Source organism: Nicotiana tabacum, chromosome 9 (genome assembly GCF_000715075.1).
Source record: "Nicotiana tabacum cultivar K326 chromosome 9, ASM71507v2, whole genome shotgun sequence".
Lineage (NCBI taxonomy): Eukaryota > Viridiplantae > Streptophyta > Magnoliopsida > Solanales > Solanaceae > Nicotiana > Nicotiana tabacum.
The window spans coordinates 2,637,806-2,654,572 of NC_134088.1; the positions used below are offsets into that span (position 1 = coordinate 2,637,806).

The 16,767-nt window shown below is 34.1% G+C and overlaps 1 protein-coding gene and 1 long non-coding RNA gene across 3 annotated transcripts; one reads left to right on the plus strand and one right to left on the minus strand.

The window, feature by feature from the left end:
- The first annotated feature begins 2,604 nt into the window (after positions 1-2,604).
- LOC107759830 (uncharacterized) lies at positions 2,605-8,308 on the plus strand. Of its 2 annotated transcripts, none has more exons than XR_012694690.1 (9): positions 2,605-3,194; positions 3,290-4,115; positions 4,819-5,197; positions 5,291-5,455; positions 5,833-6,118; positions 6,203-6,343; positions 6,423-6,555; positions 7,358-7,887; positions 7,975-8,308. It is a non-coding gene; the product is annotated as an uncharacterized LOC107759830 (long non-coding RNA). The 2 variants fall into 2 exon arrangements; XR_012694691.1 differs by having other exon boundaries at positions 6,211-6,343.
- A 765-nt stretch (positions 8,309-9,073) lies between these two features.
- On the minus strand, positions 9,074-12,220 carry LOC142164327 (uncharacterized). The gene is made up of 5 exons (XM_075222315.1): positions 11,898-12,220; positions 11,674-11,847; positions 10,700-11,250; positions 9,999-10,609; positions 9,074-9,514 (listed from the first exon to the last, which is right to left on the minus strand). The coding sequence occupies exons 1-5, from the start codon at positions 12,218-12,220 to the stop codon at positions 9,074-9,076; spliced, it is 2,100 nt and encodes a 699-aa protein (XP_075078416.1).
- Positions 12,221-16,767: the final 4,547 nt, after the last annotated feature.

A 16,767-nucleotide genomic window follows, 5' to 3' on the forward strand; every position in this document is an offset into this window, starting at 1 on the left:
TGGGCTAACCGGGAAGTGGCTTGGTAATTGAATCCAAGCAATGGCCAAGAAGGCGGAGAAGCAGTGATTGACCAATGTAGTTGGCTCTCAAAATCGAACCAAAACTCGTGTCAATCAAGGGCTCTGGACAAGAACTCTTGGTTAACACGAGTCTTGAGCTGTATTTGAACTTTGAAAGGCGAAGAAACAGTCTCAGCAAAACTAGGTTTTTTTTTTCTTTTTAATTTTCAGATCAAAAATTAGGGGCGCTTGAAAGTGTTTTGGGGGATTTTGCTGATGGATTTGGGAAGAGGGGGGGACAGGGGTCGCCTTGTATCAATTTTGGAGTGTTTGAAGGGATTAGGGTTTGGGACTCTGATCTTCAATCTAAGATTCGAAAGGCTTGATGAGGATTTGGGAAAACGGTTAGGGTGTTTGGAAAGAGGAGGGAACGAGGGTTGTGTGGTGTTAGTTTGGGGAGGTTTGGACCATCGGAACCGTCGTGAGGTGAATTCCGGTGGGTGGCTGACGGTGGAGGCGGCGGGGAATCTTAGGGCGGCGGCTAGGGTTTCGTTCTCTTAACTTGAGAGACAGGAATGAGGGGGAATGAAATTGAGGGGGGGGGGCTAATTTTGGACATTTTTATACTATGTCATAGCCCAGTTCCATCTGTTCGATCAAAAGAGATCAACGGATGAGATTTGTTTGGACAATACGCCATCGTTTTGGCTTGGGGGGAGCTGGACCGGGTTATAGGGAGTGAGCTGGGGCGGAACATGGGTAAGGGATTTGGGCCTCAGCTAATTTGCCCAATTAATAATAGCCTTCTCTTTTGTTTTGTTTTTCTTTTCATTTTTTCCCTTTTTTCTCTTTTTCCTTTTTCTTTTTTTTTCTTTTATAAAATTCCTAAATTATCTAAATTTTAAAGTTACACTAATTATCTAACTATAAATTTAAACTAAAAGAGAAAAATCAACAATTTAAGAATTAAAGACAATAATTGTAAAAATGAGCCAATTTTGTAGTTTTTATTTTTTAACAAAACAAATAACTAACTAATTAATCCTAGACTGTAACATAAAACCTAAATGCAATGCATGATATTTTTGTACCTTTTTCATGATTTAAATAAAATAAACATGCACAGAAAAATGCAAATAATTAACAAAAATCCTACGAAAAATCTATAAAATTGCAAATAATGGGAAAAAATTATTTTCTTAGATTTTATGGGGATAATTTTTATAGGGCAAAAATCACGTGCTCACATGGTAAATGAAATTTTTTTTTTCATTTTTCACGAACATCTTTCCTAAATAGAGAGCATGAAATCTCATGAGATAATTTAAGGAACTTTGTTAATGTGGATTCCCCCATTACAGACCTTTGTGTAGCGACCGTTCATTATAATTTTAAAGTTATAGATTTATATATACTATTTATTATAATTTTAATAAAATTTACAAATAAATATATATTTCGCGCCTAAAGTACCCAATTCAGATGAACCTGATTTTTCAAAGATGTATCTGCGCCCTTGTTTATAACAATGTAACGTTTCATCATAACTATCAAGTTTTCTTTGGATCAGATTTTCTCTATCATATTTTATCTCTATAACAACATTTTACTTATAGGAGTAATAATCATCATTATTGTTGTATACTTTTTGAATTATTACTTCTCTGTAACAGCCTAACTCAAATATCTCTTCGTTATGTTTATTATTTTATAATAGCAAAAAATAATCCACTAATCTATTTTACTGGAGACATACCATAACTAAATTTTTTAAGTTCTAATGAGGAATATGAAATGCAAAACCTCTTATAAACTTGAATATCTTTTGAGATTTTAAATTTAAATGAATTTTATTATCTTACATACCTTAAAAATATGGGGAAAAAAAAGATTTTTTGAGTAATTCTTGTCTATAACATTCAAATAAGATCTAAATGACAAAATGTTATTATAGGAGTATAACAACTAATCGCTATAATGGCAAATAAGATCCAAACAAAAGAAATTATAGAAAGGTTTGATTGTATTTATATTATACTTAAACATCCATGGACTAAGTATATTGGCTGATCAAACACCATTTGTTTTCATTAAAGATTAAGATGCCCAAATTATAAGATGTTGTCTTTAAATCTGAATATTGGATAACTAAATATTTATTTTCTCAGCATCTGATTATGTATACTTTCTCTTTATTTGAAAAGTAACCAATATAAAGTTCAATAGTATTACAATTAGATATTATTATCAAAAAATATCAGAGAAAATCTTCATCTAAATGGTGACATTGTAAAAACTGTTTGTTTCATGAAGCATGCGCTAGCAGCAATGGTTCAGAAGTAATTGTTGAGAGGTGGTGATATTCATGTTTTCTGAAATTTTTGCAGCTTTTATTTTTTGTCTGTGAATTTATTTGCAGCTCTTATTCTTTGTCCGTGAATTTATTTGCAGCTCTTATTTTTTGTCCGTGATATTCATGTGATATTCGTGAATTTTTGCAAGAAGAAGAAGTACTAGCTGTAATCCTTGTGAATTTATTTGATGCACCTTGAGATTGCAAGACACAGAAACTTTATATATACCTCAATGACATTCATCAATGTCAAAGGACAAAGTACTTGCCGAAGTATCAAACATTAATCCTATCCCTTTGGAGTTGATTAACTTATAATATTGAGAAGTTTTCTTCATCCAATAAAAGCCAAACAATAGAACCCACGATGTTTTACAATTACACGTTCTATTCTAGATTCAACTTCGTACTCGTGCTTAAACTACCAAAGTACAACTTCACAACATGAAAGTATAGTTCCTGACCATTTGGATCCTCTTCATAGCAAGTGGTAAAAGGTCCGATTGAATTTCAATCATAGGAATTCCAACGGCGGATTCAACGCCACACAAGATGATAACCAGAGGTATACCCACCAAAATTCTCAATTTTGATGGGCCCTCTTTCTCGTTGCAAATAACTTAAGGGGAGTCGGATTTTGCAGGTTTATCAGCAACTACAGTTTCAGAGAGAAGAACTAAATTACACAATGACAAGTCGAAAGAAGTCCAAGTTGAGAAATCTTCAAAAGAAACAAAAAAATCCAGTTGTTTCAAAGAGGAAAACCCCTATGAATGATTCTTCATGTGTCAATGTAAAGGAAGTCGCTGCAAAAAAAATATCAGATACACGACACGAAAAGGTAATTGCTATTGTATCAATATGCATTCAAAGAAACTTATATGTATTCATAATTATTCAATTGTATTTACATGTATTTATTCTTGTTAAATGCAGGGAATTAATTTTTTGTGAAACACCGGCCAAAATTTGCACCCCATATCAGTGTTTATACCAACACTGATGTAGTCTCCCAGCTAAAAGAGAACCTTACTCCTGATCAGTACCAACAACTTGGCAATACTTGCTTTGGCTTATTTCTTCAAATGAAGCGCTGTGAAGTTCAACATCAACTCTTCGGATGCTTCATGGCTCTCCAGTTAGAAGGCACTGCTAACAATGTATTTGCAGTACACGTTAATGATACTTCTAACATTTCACATTAAGGGAGTTTGCGCTTGTGGCTGTCCTCAAATGTATTGGTAATGATGAAGATTTTGAGTTTAGTGAAAAGGTTCCTAACTGGCTTATTGAGACTTGCTTTGGAGGTGCTAATCTTGTCAAGAAGGAACAATTGATGAAATATTTTGCTGACAAGAACTGGGGTCCCGACAATAATGGTGATGCCTTGAAGATATCTTTGTTGTATTTCATACACACCTTCATTTTTTCATCCGAGAAGAATAGTACAACTATACCAAGGCTACATTTTGACTTGGTAGAGAGTGGGCGCTATTCTGAATATCATTTGGGTTTAAAAGCATTTGAAATGCTGACAAAATCGATTAGCATGAAGATGGATGCTGAGAAGAAGTCTTACAAGATAGTTGGGATGCCACTGGCTATGCAAGTGTGGTTTTATGAGTGTTGTACAGATGTTGATTCCAAAATTGCACGCCGAGTTGATGACGTGGTCCCCAGAATACTCAATTAGAGAACCACCGGATATCAGCCAACCTTTGCTTATCTGATGAACGGCATGTTCACTAACACCGAAAACATGGTAATATACAAATTATATCATTGCTAGTTTATATTTTATTAATAATTAATAGGCATACATTTGCATATAGAAGTATGCAGTTGCATTCAGATACATTTTTGGTGATGTAATACCTGCTGTAGTTTTAGCTGTCATATTCTCACAAATCTGCTGCATACAATTGCATACAAATGCATCCAGATTACTCATACATTTGCATACAAGAGACTGCATTCATTTTTAGGGGATGCATACAACATAATACATTTGTATACAAATACATACAGATAGAAATATTTGTATAATCAGTTGCATACAGATACAAGATACAGTTGCATACTACTTCTATAATCAGCTGCATACATTTTCAGGGGATGCATACAGCAATATACATTTGTATACATATGCTTACAGATATAAATACTTGCATACAGATTCAAGATACATGTATACAAATGCATAGGGACTAATAAACAGCTGCATACACTTGTATACAAATGGATACAGAAACGGCATACATTTGAATACATCTAATGCATACAATTGCATTCATATGCATACAGCAATATATAGCTGTTGTAGCCTTCATTATTAATTTTTCATACAATTGCATATTATTTCCAAATCATTAGTGTTGCCTTATATTCAATACAAATTTCAGTTTGTATTCCAGATCTGCATCTGTATGTTTCTAGTGATGCTTTGATTGTATTTCAATTTTCAGATTGTTTACAAGGACATCAGTCCAAGCGATATAGAGTTTGCCGTTATTCAGATTCCTCCTGTAGGCGTCGATGTTGAGAGGAGACCTACTCCTGCTCATTCAGACAAATCGGGAGAGGATTCGGATGACTTTTCTCCTACACCCGATCTTCAATGTAAGAAGAAACATGTTGCAAGTGTTGGTCCATCTTCATCACCGCCCCATAAAAAGCGCAAAGGAACACGAAAGGCATCCTAATGAAACAGAATATCAACCCAAGATTCCTCCTGTTTGTGTATCCGAATTTGGACATAAAGTTTTGCATGACAATCAGCTGCCAGATTCCCAATATGACGAAGTATCTTCTTTGAGGAAAGACATAAATTCATTCAAAGAATACGTGAGTATTTAACCACAAATTAAACATTACAGTTTAATGAATAACATTCATATATTTTTGGCGCAATCTTCTAATTATTTTTGTATTGTTAAGGTTGTGGGAGAGTTCAAGTCTCTAAGAACATTGATCAATGATAACTTCAAGAAGCTTTCTGACCATCTTCAACAAAATCAGCAAACTGAAAGTTTACACCAGAGAAAGGAACCCATAGGGAGATGTGATGATGGCATTGACACAGATGTCGGAGATAATGTTGAGGTTTAACATTCTTAACATATTGAGCATTTGTTTATATCTCCTGCTTGCTGTTATAATTAAATAATTGTATTATAAAAGTTGTATGTATTCGACTAGCATTTAACTGCCTCATTAAACTGATAAAGGCATCGACCAACACATGTATTTAGCTGTATTCAAATCTGTGTTAACCTTAATATGTAAATAGAATTAACTACTGTATTTAAACATATTCAGCTGTATTTTGATGTATTCTGATTTGTATTTCTTGAATATGTGTGATGTATTTCAAACTCCCATTTCCATTACCAAAATCTATTTTCTTACTACACTTATATGTATTTAATTGTATTGTAACATTAAGTTAATACACTAACAATGATACATACAACTAACAGAAATAAGTGCTTAATGATCAATGTTTGGAGTCAAGAGGGGAGGGGAAAACTACATCAGAGGTGTCGTCCAACATACCATCTACAGGTCAAGAGGGTGTATCTACAGAATTCTATGTATCTCAATTTGAGCAGGACGACAAGTTTCTTCCCAGTAAAATTCCAGAAACGAGAATTGTGATTCACAACAGTGCAAAAAAAGCTGAATCAACCCCAATACCATCTCATAGGAATCGGCGACCAAGTAGATGGTACTCTTCGCCTTATGAGTCTAACTTCGACTCTGCAGGTTAGTGTTTTTATAAACTAAAGATTCAGCTTTCCTCATGGTTTTTAAATTTAAAAGTTTCTAATCACGAATTCAATGAACAAGTACCTCAGTAAAGTTGACCCCCATTTTTGAAATAAGACGCCCCTTTGAGGATGATTCAATAACGGGGCCACATCCTACGTTAATCATTGAGGAATATGACAAATAGGTTCGTGATGGTCTTCTCGCTAGACATGATCAGAGGTGAGTTTTCCCCCGGTATATGTATTAAGTATTTATATTTTTAAAAATGTATATAATATTTTTTATATCATACTTGTAGAAGTAATTTGGAAGACCATTACAAGAAGAACAAGTCAACACTTCATATACCATGGGATTTTGGAGTTGACTAAGTTAATTCAAAAAATTGGTTTTACCTTCTATCGTTTGACGGGAAGCTATGGGATGACAACGTAAGTTTTTTCCCCTAACTGACTAATTTTCTTTGAATAACAACATGTTGTTTTATTCAGCTGTATTCAGTTGTATTATTCATCTACATTCAGCTGTATTCAACTGTATTCAACTGTATTCCGCTATAGTCAGTTGAATTGAACTGTATTAATCAGCTATAGTCAGCTGAATTCAATTGCTATATTCAGTTTTATTCAACATCTGCATTCAACTGTATTCAGATGTATTTTGGTGTATTCAGTTGTATTCAGTTATAGTCAGTTAAATTGAACTGTATTAATCAGCTATAGTCAGCTGTATTCAATTGCTATATTCAGCTTTATTCAACATCTATATTCAGCTGTATTCAGCTAATTTCAATTAAATTCAACTGTTTTAATCAGCTGTAGTCAGATATATTCAACTGCATTTGTATTCAGCTTTATTCAACTCATGTATTTAGATGTATTTAACTATATTCAGTTGAATTCAAATGTTTTAATCAGCTGTAGTCAGCTGTATTCAACTGCATTTCTCTATATTCAGATGTACTCAGCTGTAGACAGTCATATTCAAGTGTTTAAATCATAAGTAGTCAATTGTATTATTCAATATTATTCAGCTGTATTCAGCTATATTCAGTTGTTTTCAATTGTTTTAATCAGATGTAGTAAGTTGTAGTTCAGTTGTAGTCAACAATTTTATTCACATACAATCTGTTGTATTCAACTATATTTTTCATATGTATTTCTCTGTATTCAGCTATATTCTTTAATAGTTTGATTAATTGGACTCACACCATGTACTTAACTTTGTGTATAGCATATTGACGTCATATTCTACTATTTGAGAAAGAAGGGAAAGTACAATCAAACAAGCAACTTCAAGTATACAACTGTTGATTGTATATTCAAGACAAGAATCGCTGAAATATTCGACAGGTATGCTGATACAGATAGTAATGCTAATGTAGCCAAAGAAGAGGATGTGGTATGTGAGTACATAAGAGGCTACAGATTGCATGCTAATGTACCTTGGCATACTGTGGATAATGTCATGATACCAGTCAATTTGAAGGACAAACTACACTGGGTATTGGTTGTTGTCTCATTCAAGGAGAGATGTATCAAAGTGTATGACTCGTACAGATCTGTAGGTCATGATGCTTATGTAGTTTCTGAGATTGATAAGCTAGCTAAGCTTGTACCTTTGTATCTATCAATCAGTGGCTTTTACAGAGATAGTCAAGGCATAGATTGGTCTGCTTACTCAGCATGAACTGACAAGTCACATAATGATCCCTTTGAAGTTTTTTTCCTTTCAGATCTGCCTCAACAGAAAGCTTGTAGCATGTAAGTATTCAAGCATCATTATTGTATGTTATACACAAATCTAATTGTATGAATTATTTTTAATTGTTTCAATCAATTATTTTTTAGGGATTGTGGGGTGCATGTTGCAGCATACGCAGAGTTTTTGAGCACTCTTGGAGAGATTCCACAAACAATATTTGATTCCACTCTACTCCATCAAAGATATGGTGCTCTCCTCTGGGACTATGCTATGCGGAAGATAGACGCCGATGCCATAAGCGAGAATGAAGCACCTTTAAAGATTGCTAGGCAAATCACGGAGTTATATTCAAAGATGCAGATAGTGTTAGAGTAGCTTTAGGTTATTGTAGTTTTAGAGTGTAGTTTCAAGATGAATACTATTTTGAGTAGTTTTTGGTGTAGATGGTATTTAGTTTGAAAAACTTATCACTTTATCAACAGTGTTCGTGTATGACAATTGCAACTTTTCAATCACTGTTTCACTGGTTTGTTCATAAGTATTCATGCTTATTCTTCAGTTTGAATACATATTTATCTTACAGGATTCAAGTATGTGTTAATACCAAGGAACTTTGCTTGAACATGTTTTAGTTAATGAACATCTTAATGTCAAAGTCAGAAACTTTATGTATGCTGATGGTAGGTTATATAAAAGAATTCAGATGTATTTTTTTCTGGATTCAGTTGTATTCAGTTGTATTTAGCTATCAAATTCAGTTGTACTCAGTTGTATTCAGCAGTATCCATTCAGATGTATCTTTCAAGTTCAGATAATACATATTAAAGAACACAATTTCAGATGTATTAAACAGGTTGTACGTAATCAGTTGTATTCAGATGTACTCAGTTGTATTTAGCTTATTTTATTCAGCAGTAGTTAGTTGTATTTAAGTGTATTATTCAGTTGTATTTAGTTGTATTTTGGTATATTCATTTACATTCAGTGCTACTCAACTGTATTATTCATAAAAATACTTCAGCTGTATCCAGTTGTATTTTTTAGTATTCATCTATACTCAGTTATACTTAACTGTATAGTGCATATGTATTTATCTGTATAAAAATACTTCAACTATATGTATTCAGAAACTATTCACGAAAGTCATTTCAGAATATATTACTTGACAATGAGAATTTATTACTTGACAATGTCATCATAAATATTGATAAATCGTTGAAGCACCAATACATGTCAAAGTGTTAACTATTTGTTACGTGGAGCATTTCTACATGTTCGCTTGTTATGTCCTCCCTGTCCACATATGCTACATGAATGTTGATTTTTCGGCTGCAACAATTCACTTAAAGTTTTATCGCGCTTCTTTTTTGGCCTTCCAAGAGGTCTTTTCCATTTAGATGGTAGTACAACCTTCTCTGTAACATGTTTTGGTATATTCCAGTCATTTCTGTCCGGTAGCGGGTACATTGGAACATCGTATGTCATTACAATTGTATTTGGTTTGTAATAGTTAGAGCAATATTCTTCTAGCATTAGGAACTTGCTCTTCAATACAGCCCAAGCATGTGGGCATGGCAATTCATCAACTTGGAACCTCCCACAAACACATTTTCTCTCTAATAGGCAGACTGTGTAATTCCTCCCACCATCATTAACCGTATGTAAGTATTCAGTTGATGGTACCACCTACATTTAAAAATAGAAATATAAATTTTGAACACATATACCTGAATTACCAAATGTATAATGCTGAATTAATAAGTTACATACAACTGAAATTTTTGCATATAGATGAATACTTTAAATATTTTGACCAGCAGAATATCGACTATAATTAGTGCAGAACTTATCAAATTTCTGATGTACTTTAGGCAACAGGATGCTAATAAAAGCATTAGAATCATACGTATTGACAATACATATTAAAATTACATATAATACAGCTTTGTTAGTTATATTCTGATGTATTCCAATAGTTTTTGCAGCATGTTTTTAGTTATATTAAATTGTATTCATATTAGATCTACGGAAAAATATATCTTTTATGAGTTTGAATATAGTTGTATTCATATGTATTAATGGTAGTTTTACTTAAAAAATTATTGTATTCATGCCATTAATTCAGTAAACATTAAGCTATATACAGCAATGACATTAAAATATAACTTACAGTCATACGTGTAGACATTGCCTCATTCAAAGTCAGCATCTCCTGGTATTTTTTTCCAAGCGTCGTGTATGTCTGTGTAGCTTCTTTGCGATTACTACAATTCCAACGTCCAAACATCTTCCTAACTTCTTCGAGAAAGTCGTTTATTGGCAATTCCCTTGTTGAAACTAGTGCGGCATTGATTGACTCAGCGATATTTGACGTCATTGTCCATCCCCTGTTAACAGGTGCATACAACCTAGCCCACTTTTCGTAACCAGCTAACTCTAAGTATTCTTTCACCCTAATATCTACCTTCTCCACCTTCTCTATCAGACTGTCAAATTCAGCTTGTGTGTATGCTTTTGCCATCGAGAAGTATATCTCGCTCAACTTGGCATGATTCTTTTTGAATTTCTTATATACGTTGTTCCATAGATGCCATATACAAGCAAAATGCGGTACATCTGGATACACTCTCGATACAGATTTAATGATACTCTCATTTCTATCTGAAACGACGCACATGTTTTCCCTTTCACCGTATGCTATCTTGAATTGCTCAAAGAACCACGTCCAAGCAGCATCGTTCTCTGAATCAATAATACCATATGCTAGTGGCAATATATGACCTGTAAATACAATTGAATATAATTATTTTTAAAACATGTATTTCAATATTTCAAAATATTAACAGATTGTATTATAATTCAGATACTCACCTGCACCATCCAACGTGCTTGCCGAAACGAATGTCTCGGTGTAGTAAGATCTTAGGTGAGTTCCATCCACAACAACAATGGGTCTACAATGATCAAACCCCCTTATAAAGGCATACAAGGATATATACACGCACATGAATTCATTTTTTGGCGATTTTACCATTCTGATGTGGGAACCTGGATATGTCATATCCATTGTATATAAGTATCCTGGTAATTTTTTGTATGAATCAGTTGGTTCACCTCTCAGAAAATTCATTGCCTTTTCTTTATCTCTCCACGCCAACATGTAGCTAACATCTACACCTAAATCTGATTTCACATCATCAATAATATCCCTTGGAGTGTATTTCCACTTATGGTTTGTAAGCTTAGGCCTTATCATACCACCTATAAGGCTGCTACTAGCCTGCCGCTGCTCATACACCTTGTCCTTCGGCGGACATGTATGGTTATCATTGAATTCTCTCACTTTAAATAGTTCTGATTTGTTAATGCTTGAAGCCTTAAACCTCCATTCACAATCTTCTGAAATACATAATAATGCATAGCTGTAAAAAATTAATTATTTTACATTTGATTAGCATAAGTGTTTACAAAAAATGCAGCTCATATACAGACAAATACAATCTGACATAGATACATCCTGACATCTATATATATAAATTTTTATACTACTGAATTCCATTATAGTTATATGCGTTTGAATACAACTGAATACACTTGTTTGTATATGCATATACTTAATACCACAGTAGACATAATAAGAAAATAATTAGAGCCACTGTTGTGTATTTATATTAGTAAAATACATATGAATACATGTATTTAAGGACCCTAAACAAACATATGTTTACTTCATCTGTGATCATCAAGAGGAAATACACAAATATGCATAAATAAAACAACGTTAAGCTTACAGCTCGAACCAATAATCGAAAATACAACGGAAAAAAAATTAAATACATGCAAACCTGACAGCATTAGACCTATCAACTCGGAATTGAAACCTTTGAGCTATAGCATAATTCTCTATCACCTCTTTCAATGTAGCCTTATCCTTATAAACTTGTCCAGCCATAACCTCCTTTTGATTAGTTCTGAAATTATCAAATCCTTGTGGAGTTCGAACACTCCAATCGCTTCTCCTGAATTGATAAAATCTAGAGCCGGTGTATCATCTGTATCAGAATCGTACCTTTGAACTCCTTCGTCTATTTGCACAATGTCGCCTTGATTTAAACTACCTCCGGATATAAGATCTTTTTCGATAGTTGTTATGCACAAAGGATACATCCCAAATTCTTTGTTCTCTTTTTTCAATTCTACATACACTCTGTAACCCATATCATTGTGTATTTCCATTGGCGCGCAATTTCCTTCTACTTTGTATTGTATTTTAATGGTCTTTGAGCTCAAATCTATACCCAGTTGATTAGAAATTGAAGCAACCAGATCATTAAAGGAGGCATACTCCTTTAAGTATCCCCTCAATTGAAAAATCGATGTAATTTCCCTCATCGTTCCACTTGCCAAAATGACGCAACAAAACTGTTAAACTTGCCATATGTATAGAGGATGAATACCTTATTTTATATATGATTTGTATCAATCGAAAAAAAAGGAGAAGAGAATGGAAAAAGTTCGATCAGATGTTGCTCTATTTTTTCGTTATATTCACGTTTCTGAGTTGCTTTCTTTGAGCAAAATACAGATTAATGTGTACTAGTTTTAGTTCGTTGAGTTAATTTAGGAGAATATCATGTGATTTGATTTCCTTCCTTTTTTAACCAGTTTAACCTTCCTGATTTTGCGCAGATATGTTACTGTATTTCACGTTAATGACGCTTAAATACAGCTAAATACATATCAGACTTAGCTGGAATTCCAGTTTTTACGCCTATTTTTTGTTGTATTAATGAATACAACATCTTTAATACATGAAATACATTGTATAAAAACATAAAAGGTATCTATAACACGTAATATAACAAAAGATATCTATAAATGGCTAATTAGACCTAAAAGATGGTTCTTTATGAAACATTCTCAGAAATATATTAGATATTTAGATTTGGCAAGTGTAAATGAAGTCTTATCTATTGGACTTTAAGCCATTGGGCTTTAAAGATTAGAAGTGTGAATTGGGAAATGGTGGGAAATAAAATGGAGGGAAATGAAAAATTTGGAAAATTTGAATCAAGTGAACCTTTTCATTTATGACAAATGAACTTTGTCCCTCATTGGTGAGGGACAAATACACTTGTGTGTATAAATATAGGATCACTTCTTAGAGCTCTTAAAGGAGTTGAAAAGAATGAAGTCTCGTGCTGTTGTCGTTGCTCGGCTCGGCTTCGGCTTAGGATTAGGATATTGCTATGTTTACACTTGTATGCTTTCAAGAAATACAAGAGTGAAGTTGAAAAACAACTAAACAAAAAGATCAAGATGATAAGAAGTGATAGGGATGTGAATATGAATCTCCTTTTGAAGAAATATATTTAGAAAATGGCATTATTCACCAAACAACTGCCCCTTACTCTCCACAATTTAATGGAATTGCAGAGAGAAAGAATCGAACGTTGAAAGAGATGATGAATGCATTGTTGATAAGTTACCACAGAACTTGTGGGAAGAAGTTATACTTACAGCTAACCGAATAATCAACCGTGTACCTCATAGTGAAACATAGTCCATTCCTTATGAAAAATGGAAAGGAAGGAAGTCCAGCTTGAAATACTTCAAAGTGTGGGAGTGTTTAGCTAAGGTACAAGTTCTTAAACCTAAAAGGGTTAATATAGGTCCAAAACGGTAGATTGTGTATTTATTGGATATGTAACCAATAGCAAGGCATATCGTTTTCTGGTTCATAAATCAGAAAATCCTGAGATCCACGTTAAACGGTAATAGAATCAGATAATGCTGAATTCTTTAAAACTATTTATCCGTATAAAAAGGAAAGTGAATTGTCCTACCAAAAGTCAAAACGACCTCGGGAGGAAACAACAGATGGTATGCCTAATGAGGAAAATCCGAGAAGAAGTAAACATCAAAGAACATCTACTTCATTCGGTCCAGATTTTCTGACTTTCCTGCTAGAAAATGAGCCTCGAACCTTCAAGGAAGAAATGTCTTCATCAGAAGCACAATATTGGAAAGAGGCTGTCAATAGTGAAATAGAATCCATATTGAACAACCACACTTGGGAATTGGTTGATCTTCCTCCAGGTAACAAAACTTTGGGTTCTAAATGGATTTTCAAGAAGAAAATAAAAGATGATGGTACTATTGAAAAATACAAGGCAAGACTTGTTGTCAAAGGATTTAGACAGCGAGAAGGTCTTGGCTATTTTGACACATACTCGCCGGTAACAAGAATTACATCCATTCGGATGCTAATAGCGTTAGCTGCCTTGTATGGTCTTCAAATTTATCAAATGGATGTAAAAACAGCCTTCTTAAATGGTGATCTAGAGGAAGAAATTTACATGAACCAACCTGAAGGATTTGTGGTTCCGGGAAAAGAAAAGAAGGTGTGCCGACTTGTTAAGTCCCTTTATGGACTAAAACAAGCACCCAAGCATTGGCATGCGAAATTTAATCAAACAATGTTGTCAAATGGCTTTAAGATTAATGAATGTGATAAATGTGTTTATATTAAGAACGTTCCAAATCATATATTCATTATTTGCTTATATGTTGATGATATGCTAATAATGAGCAAAAACATTGCCGACATTCAAGCTGCTAAGCGTATGCTTGCTAGTAAGTTTGATATGAAAGACTTAGGAGTTGCCGATGTAATTCTAGGAATTAAAATCTAGAGGACTCCTCAGGGTCTGGCTTTGTCTCAATCACATTACGTGAAAATGGTACTGGAAAAATTCAAACACTTGGAATTTAGAAGTGCAAGAACTCCAATTGACTTAAACCATTATCTTGTAAAGAATAAAGGTGAAAGCACGTCTCAATTGGATTATGCTTGTGTGTTGGGAAGCTTAATGTATATCATGAACTGTACACGTCCTGATATAGCTTATGCAATAAGTAAACTTAGTCGATTCACAAGTAATCCCAACAAACATCATTGGTTGGCAATAAAATGAGTTCTAGGATATTTGGAATATACCCAAGACTATGATTTGCACTACAATAGATATCTTACGGTTATCGAAGGATATAGTGATGCAAATTGGATAACCAGCTCAACAGAAACAAAGTCCACAAGTGGATATGTTTTTACTGTTGGCGGAAGAGCAGTATCTTGGAAGTCTTCCAAACAGACGTGCATCGCTCGCTCTACAATAGAATCAGAGTTTATAGCTTTGGATAAGGCCGGTGAAGAAGCTGAATGGCTTCAAAATTTCTTAGAAGACATTCCGTTCTGGCCAAAACCTTTGGCTCCTATATGCATACATTGCGATATTGAGGCTGTAATAAGACGGGCAGGGAGCGTTATGTATAATGGAAAGTCTCGTCATATATGACAAAGACATAAAACCGTTAGACAACTATTCTCTAGTGGAGTTATCACTATTGATTATATAAGATCAAAGGATAATATGGCGGATCCGCTTACAAAAGGCCTAGCTAGAGAGGGAGTTGAGAAATTATCTAAGGGAATGGGACTATGGCCGAGGACAAGTCATCATGGCGGTAACTCTACCTAGAATTTTGGATATACCGAGATATAGATTCAAGGAGCTCAAACAAAGTTGTGATTGACCGGTTCAACATTGTCAAAGCAAAATCTTTGGTCCCTTCTCGTGATGAAGACAATGTTCAGTAACAAGGATAGAACTTTACACATACTTTAATGATTACCTAAGTTTGATGTGGTATTTATCAAATAGTGTCAATCTAAAGGATTATACGTTTAGGAATCACCTATGTAAGAGTGAAGTGGAAGATGCTTCAATGAGAATACTGTACGGCCAATTCTCTACGCACTTATGAAACCAGGCGATGTTCATGGCTGAAACGAACACAACAATGAGAACCAAAAGATGGTTAAGGGTTGGTTGTGTGACATATGGTTGTCTAGATATACACTAAAGTTCGACGGTTCAAAGATATCAAATCTACCGATTGACCGAGTATATCCAACATATGCTTACTACGAAAAGTTTAAAGGGAAACCTACTTATCCAGATGCAATTAATCCTTACTTGCAAATCACACAACTTTCATCTATGTTCATTCTTGTTACAGTCATTCCCATTCATGTGGGGGATTGTTGGACCTTAAGCCATTGGGCTTTAAAGACTAGAAGTGTGAATTGGGAAATGGTGGAAAATAAAATGGAGGGAAATGAAAAATTTGGAAAATTTGAATCAAGTGAGCTTTTTCATTTATGACAAATGAACTTTGTCCCTTATTGGTGAGGGACAACTACACTTGTATGTATAAATATAGGATTACTTCTTAGAGCTCTTAAAGGAGTTGAAGAGAATGAAGCCTCGCACCGTCGTTGTCGCTCGGCTCGGCTTCGGCTTTGGCTTTGGAATAGGATTTGGATGTGGATTTGTCAAATGATCGACCGATGAGATTAATTTTTTGGATAAATTTTATGTAGTTAATTATTTAAGAATTAATTAAGTGCCAGTCAGTTCATTAACGGAATTAACTGGAATGTATAATCCAAAACGTTGAACACTGCTTTCCCTTCTGTTCACATTATGAACAGACATCACACCTCTTTCGACAATTGCCTATAAATTCCGAGGCATGGCTTCCTTTTCACATACTAAAAAATTACAGAACTTCCTTCTAAAAATCCTGCATTATACTTCACAGTTTCTCTTTTAAATTCGTAAGTGTGATTTTGCTCCGTTCTTTGAGTTCGTTGGTATCCTTCAGTTTGTATTGCCACGGTTGCAGGAAGGTTTATTCTGTTTCATCCTGAGAGGATTTAATCCATTACCTTGGCAACTTGTGAGGGGGTTAAAATTTCTTAAGGACGCACAAGGAAATTGTCGACTCGGAATATTTCTTATCGTTTACAGTTTTTTCAGTTTCTTCTAACAGTTTTCTAATTTCTGTTTTAACACAGTAGCGACTACAAGCTT

Bases quoted from the DNA above. Each gene is read 5' to 3' on its own strand.
- LOC142164327 (XM_075222315.1), bottom strand. From the start codon at position 12,220: ATGAGGGAAATTACATCGATTTTTCAATTGAGGGGATACTTAAAGGAG. The intron at 11,251-11,673 runs GTTTGCATGTAT...AATTTTTTACAG, and splicing joins GATAGGTCTAATGCTGTCAG to CTATGCATTATTATGTATTT. The intron at 9,515-9,998 runs GTAAGTTATATT...TTTTAAATGTAG, and splicing joins CAATGTCTACACGTATGACT to GTGGTACCATCAACTGAATA.